Raw genomic sequence first — 13,183 nt, forward strand, 5'->3', positions numbered from 1 at the left:
TCAAGTTATTTTAAAACATTTTTCTGTGATAATTAGGCTTTTCTCATTGTGGTCAGAGAAGTAGTCTGACCATGTGTAGGTAACAGTGATTTTTGAGATAAAATGCTCTGCTTCTCACCATTTCTCAAGCTCAGCCTAGATTTTCCTTCTCCTGTTTTTAAAGGAAGCCTCTACAATAACTTTTTTCCCTTTTTTACTATTTGGTGGGGGTTTTTTCCTTTTTTTGTTTTCATTTTCTTTCTTTTTAAATCAGAAGCTTTAAATACATAGCTTACAGTGTGGTTATCTGCTATTTTAAAACTGCTTATTAAAGTACATGGTATAGAGAGGCACTACAGTTGCTTTCTGTTTTATGGGTTTTTTTATATCTGTCTACATCTTCAGCTACATTTGGTGTGTCAAGTTTGAACTTTTCTTCCACAAAAAAATGAAAGTGGGAACATAACTTTAATTGAATAATATGAATAATCCACTGTTAATTTTCATTTTTATTTTATAAAGGGAAAGATTTTTTGTTAAATTTAGTAGAGACACCTTCATCTGAGGAGACTGAAATTTACTTTTGGGATAGGAACTGTGAGCAGCTGAAATTGATGGTGTATCAGGAATTTAAAGGAAAAGTGAAAGCCAAGTGAAATTTTTAAAAAAGTAGTTCTTATATTCATATTTTCATGCAGTTACTAGTCTTGCCCAACGTGATTTTGTTGTCATATACTCTAGTATGGGACTACTTAGAAGCAGCTATCTACAGTATTAGTTCTCTGTGATATATTTCCAGTTACTTAAAATTTCATAGCACAAAATTTCGTAGCATTTTCTTTTCCTATTGCTTTTAGCAACGGGTAATGACGTGCTTCAGAGCATGGGAGGACTGGGCAATCTATCCTGAACCATTTCTCATAAAACTACAGAATATTTTCTTGGGGCTTGTAAATATCATGGAAGATAAAGAAACAGAGGTGAGTGACCCTGCCTGTGAATTTTGAGTTAGAATTTCAAGCATTAGTTTTAATTTCTGAGAATTCTAAACAGCTTGGTATCTAGCTACCTGAATCATCAAGCATCCTCTTGAGTGAGTGTCACACTTGGACAGCCCTCTAGGCTTTTTTAGCTTGAGAGAAGGGTTGTGATAGATCATTTACACAGGTCGTATTGTACCTTGGTCTTTGCTGTGTTAGAAACAGTAAGTTGCTAACTTTCTAGTTATCCTGTAACACTTATTTTTTTTTAGAGGTTAATTTAAACAGGGCATAGAATGAGTTTTAGTTATTGCACAGTGACAGGTAAAAATTATTTACTATTTTGAAACTTTGTGCTTAAAAGTTCTAGATTGCCATTAGCAGTGAGTGAATGTGATGTGTTTACAGCTACATATAAGTATTATTTTCAAGAATCGAGATGGTGGACACTAGTAAGTGGATATACATTAGGATAACTTTGTTTTGTAACTTGGTGGAAGGATGCTGTTTAGAAGAAAGACCTGCAGTATTGCTGAAAGGTTAGCAGTAGAGAGGATGTTCTCAGGAAATTGTTCATATGTAGTAAGTATAATTTCCCTGTAATGGGCTCATTTCGAGCTAAACCTTATCTTAATAGGTCTTCTTCTAAATATGGGTATTGCAGAGCTTCCGGTATGTTGTGCGAAAATTCCAAATTCTTCCTTATATCTTTTGTAGGAGGATATTGTGCTATTTTTCCTCTTCATTAAGCAAGTGTACTTGGTAGGAAAAGTTAAAGCTGAGGTTTTTTGGATTTAGGTATTTTTAAAGCTACACCTTTAAAAAGAAATGAATCAGCTATTGGAGAAGTCAAGAAAAGCAATGTAGATTCATTCTTGAAATAATTATTATTGTTTTTCAGGAAGTACCAGATGATCTTGATGGTGCTCCCATTGAGGAAGAGCTTGATGGTGCTCCACTAGAAGATGTGGATGGAATTCCTATTGATGCTGGTCCTATTGATGATCTGGATGGAGTCCCAATTAAATCCCTGGATGACGATCTTGATGGAGTTCCTTGTATGAAGTGTTTCAACTTTACTAACAATTTGAATCTTGAAAATTTTTTTTTCCACACAAGTAGTTTTTCACAAGTACAGTCAGGAATTAACATGGCATTTAGATGTGCAAGATGCTGAATGGATTAATAATCAATTTGGTCTAGAAAGAAAAAGTTAAAAAACTGCTTTTGGATTGTAATTGCTTCAGAGACTCAGTAGCTGTCTTCTGATGGTGTGCACATCAGGTTCCAAATCCTAATTTCTTTTCTTGGCAAATAATAAAATGGTCTAATATACTTGTATTTAAATCTGATTATTATATTAGGATTCTGTGATTTTTCCATTTAAACTTTTGAAGAGGTTTGGAAATTATTTTACTGTATGTGTTTCTCCAACAGTGGATACAGCTGAAGATCCTAAAAAGAATGAGCCCATTTTTAAAGTTGCCCCTTCAAAGTGGGAAGCAGTGGATGAATCAGAACTGGAAGCTCAAGGTTTGTTCTCAAAGTATATATTGAACTAAAACACTTCCCTAAATAAAGCGAAAGTTTAATGTCACCTATTCCATGATTATTTTCTACTGATCTGTTTAAAGGTGTTAGTATGATTTTAGTAGTAATATGGTACGATTTTCAATCGTAACTTCTTTTTGTTTAATAATTCAGTAAAGAAAATAGTATATTCTTGTTTTGTTACTCTACTTCAATAACTTACCAACCTTCAAAAATATTTTTCTGTTAATCTCATAGCATTTTTGCCACTTCTCATGGTTCAGTGAGGATAAGTATTGAAAAAAAAATCTACATATGTGGAAGGCAGTCTTTCTAAATAGTTGCTTAGAAGATAAGTTTTTACAGATTGACAAATACTTGACTGTTTTTGAAGCATTTACTTAAACATAATATGCAATGTAGTTGAAGAGTTCTCTAAGTAGTAAATATTCTGATAATGTGCATTTTTGGGTATTTCTATGCAAGAGAGTATTCCTATGAAATATGTATTAAATGGTAGATGTTGGTAAATTTTATCACAGTGTAATTTTTATTGTAACTACAAGTATTAATTTTCAGATTAAGTGATAGCTTTTTCTGTTGCTAAAATTATTTTACTGTCTCTTCTAGCTGTTACTACTTCTAAGTGGGAGCTTTTCGACCAACATGAAGAATCTGAGGAGGAGGAAATTCCAAAGTAAATACTTTTCCATTCTGATGAAATAATTCTAAATTTCTGCCGCTAGGGCTGAATGTCCTTGGAACTCTCTATAATATATATATATATGTAGAAGAGCAGAGCAAAAATTAAATTTTCAAAGAAGGAAAAGAAGAAAATGGAAAAAAAAAAAAAATCAGAATTTTGATGCATTGTACTTTCAGCCCCCTATTTATTTCTAACACAATAAATTAAATCTTCTTGTAAAGTTGTTAACCATAATTTTAAAATTTATGCTGATTTTATAATAGTATAGTAAAACTATAGTAAAAAACAGTATAGTAAAAAAAAAAAAAAAAGTAAAAAAAAAAAAAATATATGTACTTTTTACTGTAGTAAAAGGTATAGTATATAGTATATACTATACTATAATAGTATAGTAAAATAGTATAGTAAAATTCATCGTAGGAATGAAAGTTATAATATTTAACAGTTTGGAAATCTGGATGTCAGATATATATGAATGGACCTAAGCCTTGGCCTTTTGCTTTTGAGACAAACACAGTGACTAATGTTCTGATGTATATGTTTCTTCAGATGCTTTTAGAATCCATGCCCTCTGTCCATGCCCTCTGTTGTTTTTTGAACAGTTTTTTGCTTTGTTATTTAGAAGTCTGAGAGCATCTCTTAGTAATGCTATCAGTATCTTGCTGCACTGCATGTAGAAGGGCAGCACTCTAGTGGCCAGTCTGGGAATATAGTTTCAAGTTTCAGGTTTGTCTCTGAAAAGCAAAAGTGTAGTGAATTTTGTTCTTCTATTAAATTTGTATCTGAAAAGCACTATTACAGCACTTGAGATTTTTTTGAGGTAGAGGACTGCTTTTGTGGCAGTGTTAGGTGTGGATTTGGTGACTGAATTTCAAGTAATCTTCTGCTCTATTTTGTTCATATAAAAAGTGTAAATTATCTGAGTAGTAAATTTTTATTGAATTAGAATATTAAGATATGTCTCAAAGATGGAGACCGTTTTGTAGTTACAGACTTTTACATAATCTTACTTTAAGATCTCAAAGCTTAACTAATCATACAAATTAGGTAGGAGATAGAGAAAATTTTGTAACAGTTAATTACCTCGAATATGTATGTATCAGTGAATTCTGTGTGTTTTCTATAAAGTCAAGAAGAAGAAAGTGAAGATGAGGAAGACACTCAGAGTTCTAAGTCAGAAGAGCAACACATGTATTCCAATCCTATTAAAGAAGAAATGCCTGAATCCAAGTCATCAGTCAAATACTCAGAAATGAGTGAAGAAAAGCGTGCCAAGCTCAGAGAGATAGAGGTCAGTGCCTGCTGTGTTGTGCCACCCCGCTGTACCTTTATAATACTCCCCTCTGTCCTGAGATCCCTGTATATAATAGGGAGTTATTTTTACTGAAATAATTATGAACCTATTATATATTGCTTTTTTAGTCCTTTGTGTTTTTATAAAGGTATATTTGTTTACAGCCTTGCTTTGTTTTGGCTTTCAAAACAATGCAGGAACAAATGAAATCTGATTCAAGGTATATTGCATGTTGAGAATTGCCTTTCTTTTTCACTAGCTTTTTCAGTACCACTGGTAGCCTTTGCTTGCTTGAGTTCCTCTATACTTTCCTCCTCTTGACAAACGGGAGTGGACTGGATGTGGTCATAGTCCCATTCCTTTCTTGTTCAGCCTCTTGCCTTGAAGTGTCTGTATTTCACAGCATTTAAAAGTTGTTCTTTTCACGGTGTCAGCTACCAAACAAGAAGATGCAGTTAAACTAATCAGTCCTGGAAGTGAGGCGTACATAAAGTTTATAGAATCTCTCATTCTTTTATCCTTTCTCCAAGCACAGACATTAGTTTAGCTGCTAAGGTTGATGAGCACATATCCTTATGTCTTCATGCTGGCTTCTGAGCTTGTGATTTGACTGAGAAGGTAACTAGAACCTGAATTCTGCATGTGCTTTCTCTAGCAGTGTAGCCTTTCTGTCATACAAAAACTGTATGCAACTTGCCATCTGGTATTCAGTATTAAAACCTATGCTATATGGGATAGTGAAATTCTTGTACTTTCTTTTCAGTTCATTAAAATGGTAATAGGAAGCTGCCAAACTATTTGTGGCCATTGTAGGGTCTCCAAGTGATACAGGTGATAAGTAGGGTAATATTCTGAAGGTGGAATTGTGGCTGTGTCCCTAATTATGTGATGATGTACTAGTTAGCAAGGCTCTGTAGTATTCTTTTAAGATGTACAAGCAATAATATTTTAAAGTATCACAACTATAGTTTCTCCCAAGTATACTTATGTTTAATAATTCAAATTAGTAAAAGTAATGGGAGTTCTGAAGTTCATGATGCATATCTGTTTCAAGTGATTAAATTCTGAATGTGAGAAAAAATGCTAAATGGGATCTACATCTGACTTGACTCATGGTGGCAGTAGTTCTGTAGAAAATCCATGATAACCCACTAGTTTTCATTTTGCTGTTTCTAATTTGTTTGTAAAATGATTTTAGTGGTTACAGAAAGGGCTTCTTTCAGACTGAGTATCTGGTTTATAGATGTTATCCTGGCATCTGGGGAGGCAGATTAGGAAGTATTTTTACTTTAACCATTGTCAGTTTCTTGCTGCAAAAGTGTTGTGTATCCCAGCTGGAACAGGTGGTAAATACTTGACATTTTCAAGTGCATATTGCCATCTTTATTCATTTTGGAAAGTTACTTACTATCTCAACTTCTGGAATTGGCAGAAAAGGATTGTAATTTTTTTTAATTTTCACAACCAGTGAAAAAACACAAGTGTTTTTCAGATACTATGTAGACGTGCTGAAATTTCTGCTTGTCATCAACAGAAAAGTACTCCCTGTACTATGTAAAATCACCAACAGGGAGCTTTGTGTACATGTACCCAGTCCCTGCTAAAGTACACATCCATTAATAAATTTGAGCAGCAGAAGAGAAAAAAACACCCAATTATCACCTTTCGCTGTTACATAGTTTTATATACACTATTAAAAATGTCATATAATAAATGGCAAAGTCTGATTCTCTAGCAGTTTACAGTGACTACTGGTGAAGCTGAAAGACATTTTTTCATGTGATTTTTTTTTTTTTTTTTTAAATTTGTGGGAGTAAACAATTCTTTCTCTTGGGACAGTTAGTAAACTAAGTTTGTCAGCAGGGAGGGGAAAGTGCAGTAAGGAACAAATAAATTATCTAAGGCTTGGTCTGGATTTCAGAGCCCTGTAACTTTTGTCAAGAAATCAAAGTTCTATCCAGTTTCCATGAGTTCTTTCTCTGGATTATGGTGCTTAGTACACAGAGCCAAGGTAGCAAGATATTACCCTTTTCTGTAACATGCTTGCTTACTGATTAGTCAGTAATCAATGCCTCAACTTGAAGGAAAGGCTTAAACTGTCCTCAAATGAGTTTGAGGAGAGCAAAAGTTTTCAAGATGAGAACCGCTAGTCAAGAGTCTGTTTATCTTGAATTTCTGAGATACCTCCTTACAGTTAATGAGAAATATCATCCCTGCAATGGAGTATTTGGTAGAGATTGCTCACAGGACCCCAGTGGTTCTACACATTTCTGCATTGCAGTCTCTGAAAACCTCTGAACTCTCTGCTGTGGGACACTGCTGTGTCTAGAAACTAGTACTGCAAAGTTTTAGTACTGCAAAGTTCTATTACCATGTGTATTAATGACTCCAGATACAGTCTATATAAAGTTATTTTATCTACTACTTTGGGTAAACAGGCTTAATAGTTCTTGTCTGTTGGACAAGAATAGTTAAAAAATAACCAATTCAATCAGAATAGAATACTTCTTTCTAAATGCAGTTTTGCAAAGTGGAATGCTTACAAAGTTAGTGATTAGATGCTTAAGGAGATTAAAGCCTATCTTTTGAGGATCTCTTTGTCTTGATGGGTAATCTGGAACTGTCTGGTAGGATTGTAAGCAATATATACTCTACATTAAAAGATAATAAGAAATGTTTGCTATGGCCAATATGCTGAGAAGTGTTGAAGGGAGATGACAAAACTATTAAGTTCATACAGCGGTTCTGAGCAGGAGAAATCTTTAGGTGTTTAGGTGTTCATTTCTGGACTTGGAGATCTAAAATATGTAGTGGTGGTGTTTAGAGCAAGTAGCAAAAGCTGCTATACATGAAGATCTAGGATGAACTGATCTCATCTAGCTGCTCACCTCTCATGAAAGGGAATATTCTGATCCAACCTCTGAGCTGTGGCACTTGCTCAGTCTTCCCCTGAGCCAATCCATTGCAGTAATGCAGGGGAAAAAAAATTGAAGGTGAAAGGTGAGCTTCTGTTGCATTAGGGAATTATCTGGCTTACAGAAGGCTCAGCCAAGCTCTGCAGCTGCTGCAAGGGCAGGGTGGAAGAGGAAGCCTTTGCTTGGGGTTCAGGACAGGAGAAAGGTGGAAGAGAGTGATATTTTCATAGTTAACTGTTGGTCTCAGAATTTTGTAACACTTAGTCTCTCTTTCCAGGGGATGAACTAGAACTGATTTCCTCAACCCACAGCAGCTAAAAGGAGTCAGTTTGCCTGGGTTCAAAGGGAGATACAGAGGAGAGATCCGTTGGTGATTGGTCAGTAAAGACCACAGCTGTCTCAGGAAACCATATGGTCTTAACATAGTTGGAGTTTGAGGTGTTGAGTCAGTGGTTATTTCATGGACTTTTGCTAATTTTCCTCTTTTCCTTCAGGCACCTGCTAAGGAACACCTTACCCCCTCCCCCCCTTTTTGCACATAGAAAAGTGTCATGCAAGTAGTTCCTCTTAGCATGTAAATTTCATGCCTGCAGTGGGTTGTGTAACATGCATGTAAGACAGGCTGCCAGAAGTTTAGCATTTTACATCCAGATTAGCTTAATAAATCAAGTAAAGCCTGTTGATTGGATTCCTACATTTCCTTGTATTTCAGGTTACTTTGGCCTATAGGTTTACACTTCCTTGCTTTCAAAATATGGTTAAGCAGAGATAGTGTCACAGCTTTGTTGGCTAAAACTGTAAAGAAATCAAGTTTTTAAGGATGGGGTTTTGTTTTGTAGCTTTTGTTATTTTTGTTAGTGTTTTTTTGTTTTGTTAAATTAGATTTACTTGTTGGTTTACTTAGGAAAACAAAGTAGAAGTCTTATGGGCATGTTCATACCATGACAACCCAAAAAGCTTTCTAGGTCACCTAGGCCTCCTCTCCACTCCTTCAGTTCAGTACAAAACGTACTCAGTAGCCGATGGCCTTGGAGTTGACATGATGTTAGAGAATGTAATCTTGGTTTCTTACACCAGAGCAGGTGGCACAGGGTGACACTGAGTATATGGCTCCAAATGGTGCCCCTCCTTTTGAAACTTCTGTATCTGAAGGGAGGGAGAAGGAAAACTGTCTTTATGGAAGGTGGAATGGTATGGCAAATGATAAAATCAGTTTACCAGTGGCTGCTGACTATTTAATTGGCTGAATTGTAAGCAAAAACTGAAAATTGTCAACCCTAGGTAGAGCATGCTCTATGGAAGAAGGAGGTAAAGAGATAGAGATAATTTGTCAGAAATTTACCATGTTAAAAGATAGCAACGCCCTTCCTTGTTTGGTTTGTTGTTTTTTTTAAAATTTTTTTCCAAAAATGGGTTGCTCCATTGTTTTTGAGACTTGTAGTGGAAAATGTATTGCTGGCATAAGCTCTGTAACTGAAGGGGATCCTGTGCAAAGAAGTGCTATCTTTGCCTGGATTTTATGTTTCATAACATTTTTTTCATGTGATTAGTTTGGTTTTGAGTTACCTTTTCTCTTCGCTCAGTCAGTAATTGAAAGAGCTGATGAGAATATCTGGTATCTTCCTATCCAGTATGACAGGCTGCTTTTGAGAGGGGAATAAACCACCTTTAGGGTTTGATTTTGGTGCCTATTTCATATTAAGGAATTGATCTGGAGAATAGGAATACTTTCAGATAATCAAAATGGACATAATGGCAAACTCTTTTCTTTTTTGTGTATTCACTGTGGAAGAGTTAAATACTTTTAAGGAGAAAAATATTTTGTATGTTGTCTAAAAATGAAACCTCAAGTGTTGGAAAAATCTGCTTTTATATATATATATATATATATATAAAAAATCTGCTTTTATATATATATATATATATATGTGACTGTGGAGGTTGGTATTGAAACAGGAAATACAGGACAGTTGGAACATAAAATATTTGGAAGAAGGCTGACAAAAACAACATGACTTATTATCAAGCTTCTTCTCTCCCCCAAATAAGAGACCCCTTCCTCATCCCAAAAAAATCAAAGGATTGTTTGTAAAAGGCCATGTCAGTAAGAAAAAAAAATGGACAACTGATAAGAGATGTGGGTAAAGTTTTATGCTGTAACTCATCTTGGAGAAAGGCTTTAGTTTATCTAGAAAAAAAACCCCACACAACCAAACATACAGAAAAATTCTAGGATTTGCTTCACTTTGTCACTCATTTGGCAATATTATTGTAGTAAATTTAATTTTACTTTTATCAGTAGCAAACTGAATTTTGTTGCTAAATTTGATAGCATGTGAAAGAGTGCTATGTTAGTAAGCAGCACGTCTTTCAAGAGGAGATGCGGGCTTTTTATGTCCTAATTATGTCAGTAATTTTAATATTTAGGGTTACATGGAAAGAAGGAAAATCTGGAGTAGAAAAATTGAAAATACATTGACACCTGTAGCAAAGATTTCATTTTGAAAGAAAAATGAGAATTATCAGAAAGATTAAAGGATGCCATGTTCTAATGATGGACATAGAATTTAGAATAACAAGAATCCCTTCATTTTTAGTTCTTAACTTCTAAACAACTGCAGATGCCTGCAGACAAGTGTGCGGTTTTGTTGCTTTGATCCAGTTTAAATAAAGTTAGTATCTTTTTGTGCACAGACTTATGTAGAAAGAATGAAGAACAAATAAATCATGGACATTTCATTTTCAGCCACCTGCCTAACTGGATAATAATAAGCCAAATAACCTAATGGTCAGTATTATTTTCGCAGCTTAAGGTGATGAAGTTTCAGGATGAGTTAGAGTCTGGGAAAAGACCCAAGAAACCAGGCCAGAGTTTTCAGGAACAGGTTGAACACTATAGAGACAAGCTGCTCCAGAGGGTAAGAAATGTTCTTTATGTTTGGCTCTGATTCTGTGATAAGCTTTTATTGAGTTTATCAACTGTAAGGTGGCATTAAGTATAACAACACATGGTTCTTATAGAATTCTACTGTAATGTCAAACTGCATGTCTAAATTTAAGTGCTTTCTTCAGGGTAGATGTAATCTCTCATTTTCATGAAAATAATGTAGTGTTCCACATGGTGCTATCATTGGAATATAGTCAAACCTTAAAGGGGTCACTTTGGATGTACTACACAAGGCAAAATGTCAGGGGTGGGAAAGGAAAGGGAAAGCTGTCAACTGAAGATGATCAGACTTTTCATTCTGTTTTTAGTAATTGATCTGTTGTGCTAAAGGCTTCCAAAGGAAGAGAGAGAATAGTATTAAACAGCATATTTGCTTCTGATTCCCCAGTGTCTAAGATTTCCTGGATAATTTCAGTTTATACTGTCACCCAAAAGGGAATAACTCCATACCATCACCATTTTTGGTAGTCCTCTCTGGACTATGAAGTCAGAGTGGCTTTCAAAGCATCATATATGTGATGCCAATGTGATCCTGAATCTTTGAAACATAACAAAAGAACACTTCACCAGTTTGGGTAATGAGTTTCATGAGAGTAAATGGAAATTGCTTCTCATATCTGGTTTCACAGCCTGAACAGAGCAGTGATGAAGCTAGGTACCTATGAACTTTCTTGGAAACTGAATACAAATAGGTAGTTTGCACCAGCTGTTTGTCAGTTGTTCTTGGTTATATTTGATACTCAATGTCTGACTAAATCACTGAAGTAATTTTGCACTGTACCTTGAAGAAAGAGATCTGTAAAAATTTAAGAAAGCTGATACCTGAGGAAGTTTGGGCATTTGGAGGCTGATGTTATTATCATTTAAGCCTTCATTTTTTATGAACAATTTTTCTTTTAAATAGAGTTGTATCTTAAAACTACTTATTTCCTCAGTGTTTTCTGTATTTGGAGAAAGAAAGTATTTCTAGAGTAAGCATAGAATGTTTAGTGAGTGTAACGTAAAAAAACAGAAATCTTAATCCTGATAACTTTGTTCAGTGACTTGTCTTGAATTAGTCCAACCAGTTCAGAGTAGTTTAGATTATTCATGATTCTTATCTTTCAGTGATGAAGGTAATATTTAGTTAAGAAATATTTCATTATAATTATAAAAGTTATTCTTTGAAACAGTAGTAACCCCATTGTTAAGGGAATAACTTCATCTTTTGCTTTAATGCTTTAACCTTAGTTCATATAAAAATAGTGTAATGCTGGTGCTGATTGCGTTTCCCACAGACTTGGTCACAATTTTTTGTGTATTTTAGGATAGAATAAGCTTTCCAAGAGTAAATTTTCAGTCGTATATTGTTAAGGTAATAAGAATATATAGCCATGTGAAATACTTTTTATTACTACTTATGAAGATGAAATGCTTAGTTATGCTATTTATTATGGTAGGCACATTGATTTTAGTGGACTCTAGCAATAATAGGTATAATGATAAGGTACAGAAATTTTACTGATAAGTCTTCCATGTAAAGATGGTAAGAGACTGGATTACTGTAATTGTCCTGCACTTGTGTTACTCTCCCCTCCTCTCTGTATTTTTTTTTTTTCCCTTTCCCCTGCCCCTTTTACTTCATCTGACTAAATCATCCCTTCTTTGTCTTCTTTATAGGACATGCAGGGAATAGCTGGGGTGTTTTTTTTTTTTTTTTTTCTTTTTGGTTTTTTTTTTTTTTTTTTTTTTTTTTTTTTTTTTTTTTGGTTTTTTTTTTTTTTTTGTCTTTGAAGGAATTTTCTTTAAATGCCAGTACTGAAAGAAGTAAATTTCTTGATCTCTGTGCTGATGGTTTAGCTTTATTTTTTATAACTAATTTTCTAACTATTTGACTGACAAATAAGGTGTGTTTAGGCTATGTATTTTCTTTCAAAATGGTCCTCTTAGTATATAGAAGTGGACCATATTTATGAGGGTTTTTTGATGAAGTAGATGCTACTGCAGACTCTTGTTTGTATTTTTGTTTTCTTTTTAGTTAGGAGATGACCTCACTTTTCTGTTTGGATTAGTGGAGGTGAATGCTTGTATTTTAAGTAAAAAAGTTCCTTGTATTTCATGTTTAATTTAGTTTGTAAAATCTTACAACAGTCTTTTTCCTGAAATTCATAAAATTGATGAGTGTTCCCTTCTTAAGAGATTCTCAGGTTTCTCACTTAGGGGGACATCTTAAATGTTTTTTTTGTCTGTGCTACAATAAATGCTTCTGTTGTATACAAAACAGTATTGAAGATTTGGAGAGGGGATATGGTGTCACCATTAGTCCCTTCCCAGATTGTGTTGTGTTCCTTCAGAACTTTACTTTTACACTGTTTATGATTGGCTTGATTGTCTTTACTTAATAATTAGTTACACCTCATCTGAACTTGTGAATGCTTCTAAAAATCTAGGAAAAAGAAAAAGAGATGGAAAGAGAACGAGACAGAGACAAAAAGGACAAGGAAAAATCTGACTCCAGGTCCAAAGATAAGAAGGAAAAGGAGGAATGTACACCAACAAGAAAAGAGAGGTATGTCTCTCTCCTTGGAGTAAAGTGCATGGGAGCAAAAACCTTACAGTTAGTATCTTTGTATTGGGTGGTGTCCTTGAAATTATGTTGTATCATGCAACTTATTTCAAAAGAAAAATACAATACCACACAAACAAAAAAACCCCACCGAACAACAATAAAAAAAGGAAACCAAAACCCCCAACCAACTGCCATGCTTTGGATAATAAAACATATTTCAAAATTTTAAAGGAATTGTAATTTTTTATCCTGCCCTAAGTGATGTACTTGTTGAATAGAATCCC

The 13,183-nt window shown here is 34.4% G+C and overlaps 1 protein-coding gene across 9 annotated transcripts in view; it reads left to right on the forward strand.

Moving 5' to 3' along the window:
* The window catches only part of U2SURP (U2 snRNP associated SURP domain containing), a 50,828-nt gene that overhangs the window by 35,168 nt on the left and 2,477 nt on the right, over nucleotides 1-13,183 (forward strand). For 8 of the 9 annotated variants that reach the window (XM_071752162.1, XM_071752160.1, XM_071752155.1 and 5 more), the window contains 7 exons: nucleotides 837-959; nucleotides 1,861-2,017; nucleotides 2,397-2,492; nucleotides 3,120-3,186; nucleotides 4,324-4,486; nucleotides 10,212-10,322; nucleotides 12,781-12,899. In XM_071752162.1, the coding sequence (XP_071608263.1) occupies nucleotides 837-959; nucleotides 1,861-2,017; nucleotides 2,397-2,492; nucleotides 3,120-3,186; nucleotides 4,324-4,486; nucleotides 10,212-10,322; nucleotides 12,781-12,899 (836 nt within the window). The remainder of the gene's footprint in view (nucleotides 1-836; nucleotides 960-1,860; nucleotides 2,018-2,396; nucleotides 2,493-3,119; nucleotides 3,187-4,323; nucleotides 4,487-10,211; nucleotides 10,323-12,780; nucleotides 12,900-13,183) is intronic. The other variant, XM_071752161.1, reaches the window with a different exon arrangement.

The sequence above is a fragment of the Heliangelus exortis genome, chromosome 9 (genome assembly GCF_036169615.1).
Source record: "Heliangelus exortis chromosome 9, bHelExo1.hap1, whole genome shotgun sequence".
Taxonomy (NCBI): domain Eukaryota; kingdom Metazoa; phylum Chordata; class Aves; order Apodiformes; family Trochilidae; genus Heliangelus; species Heliangelus exortis.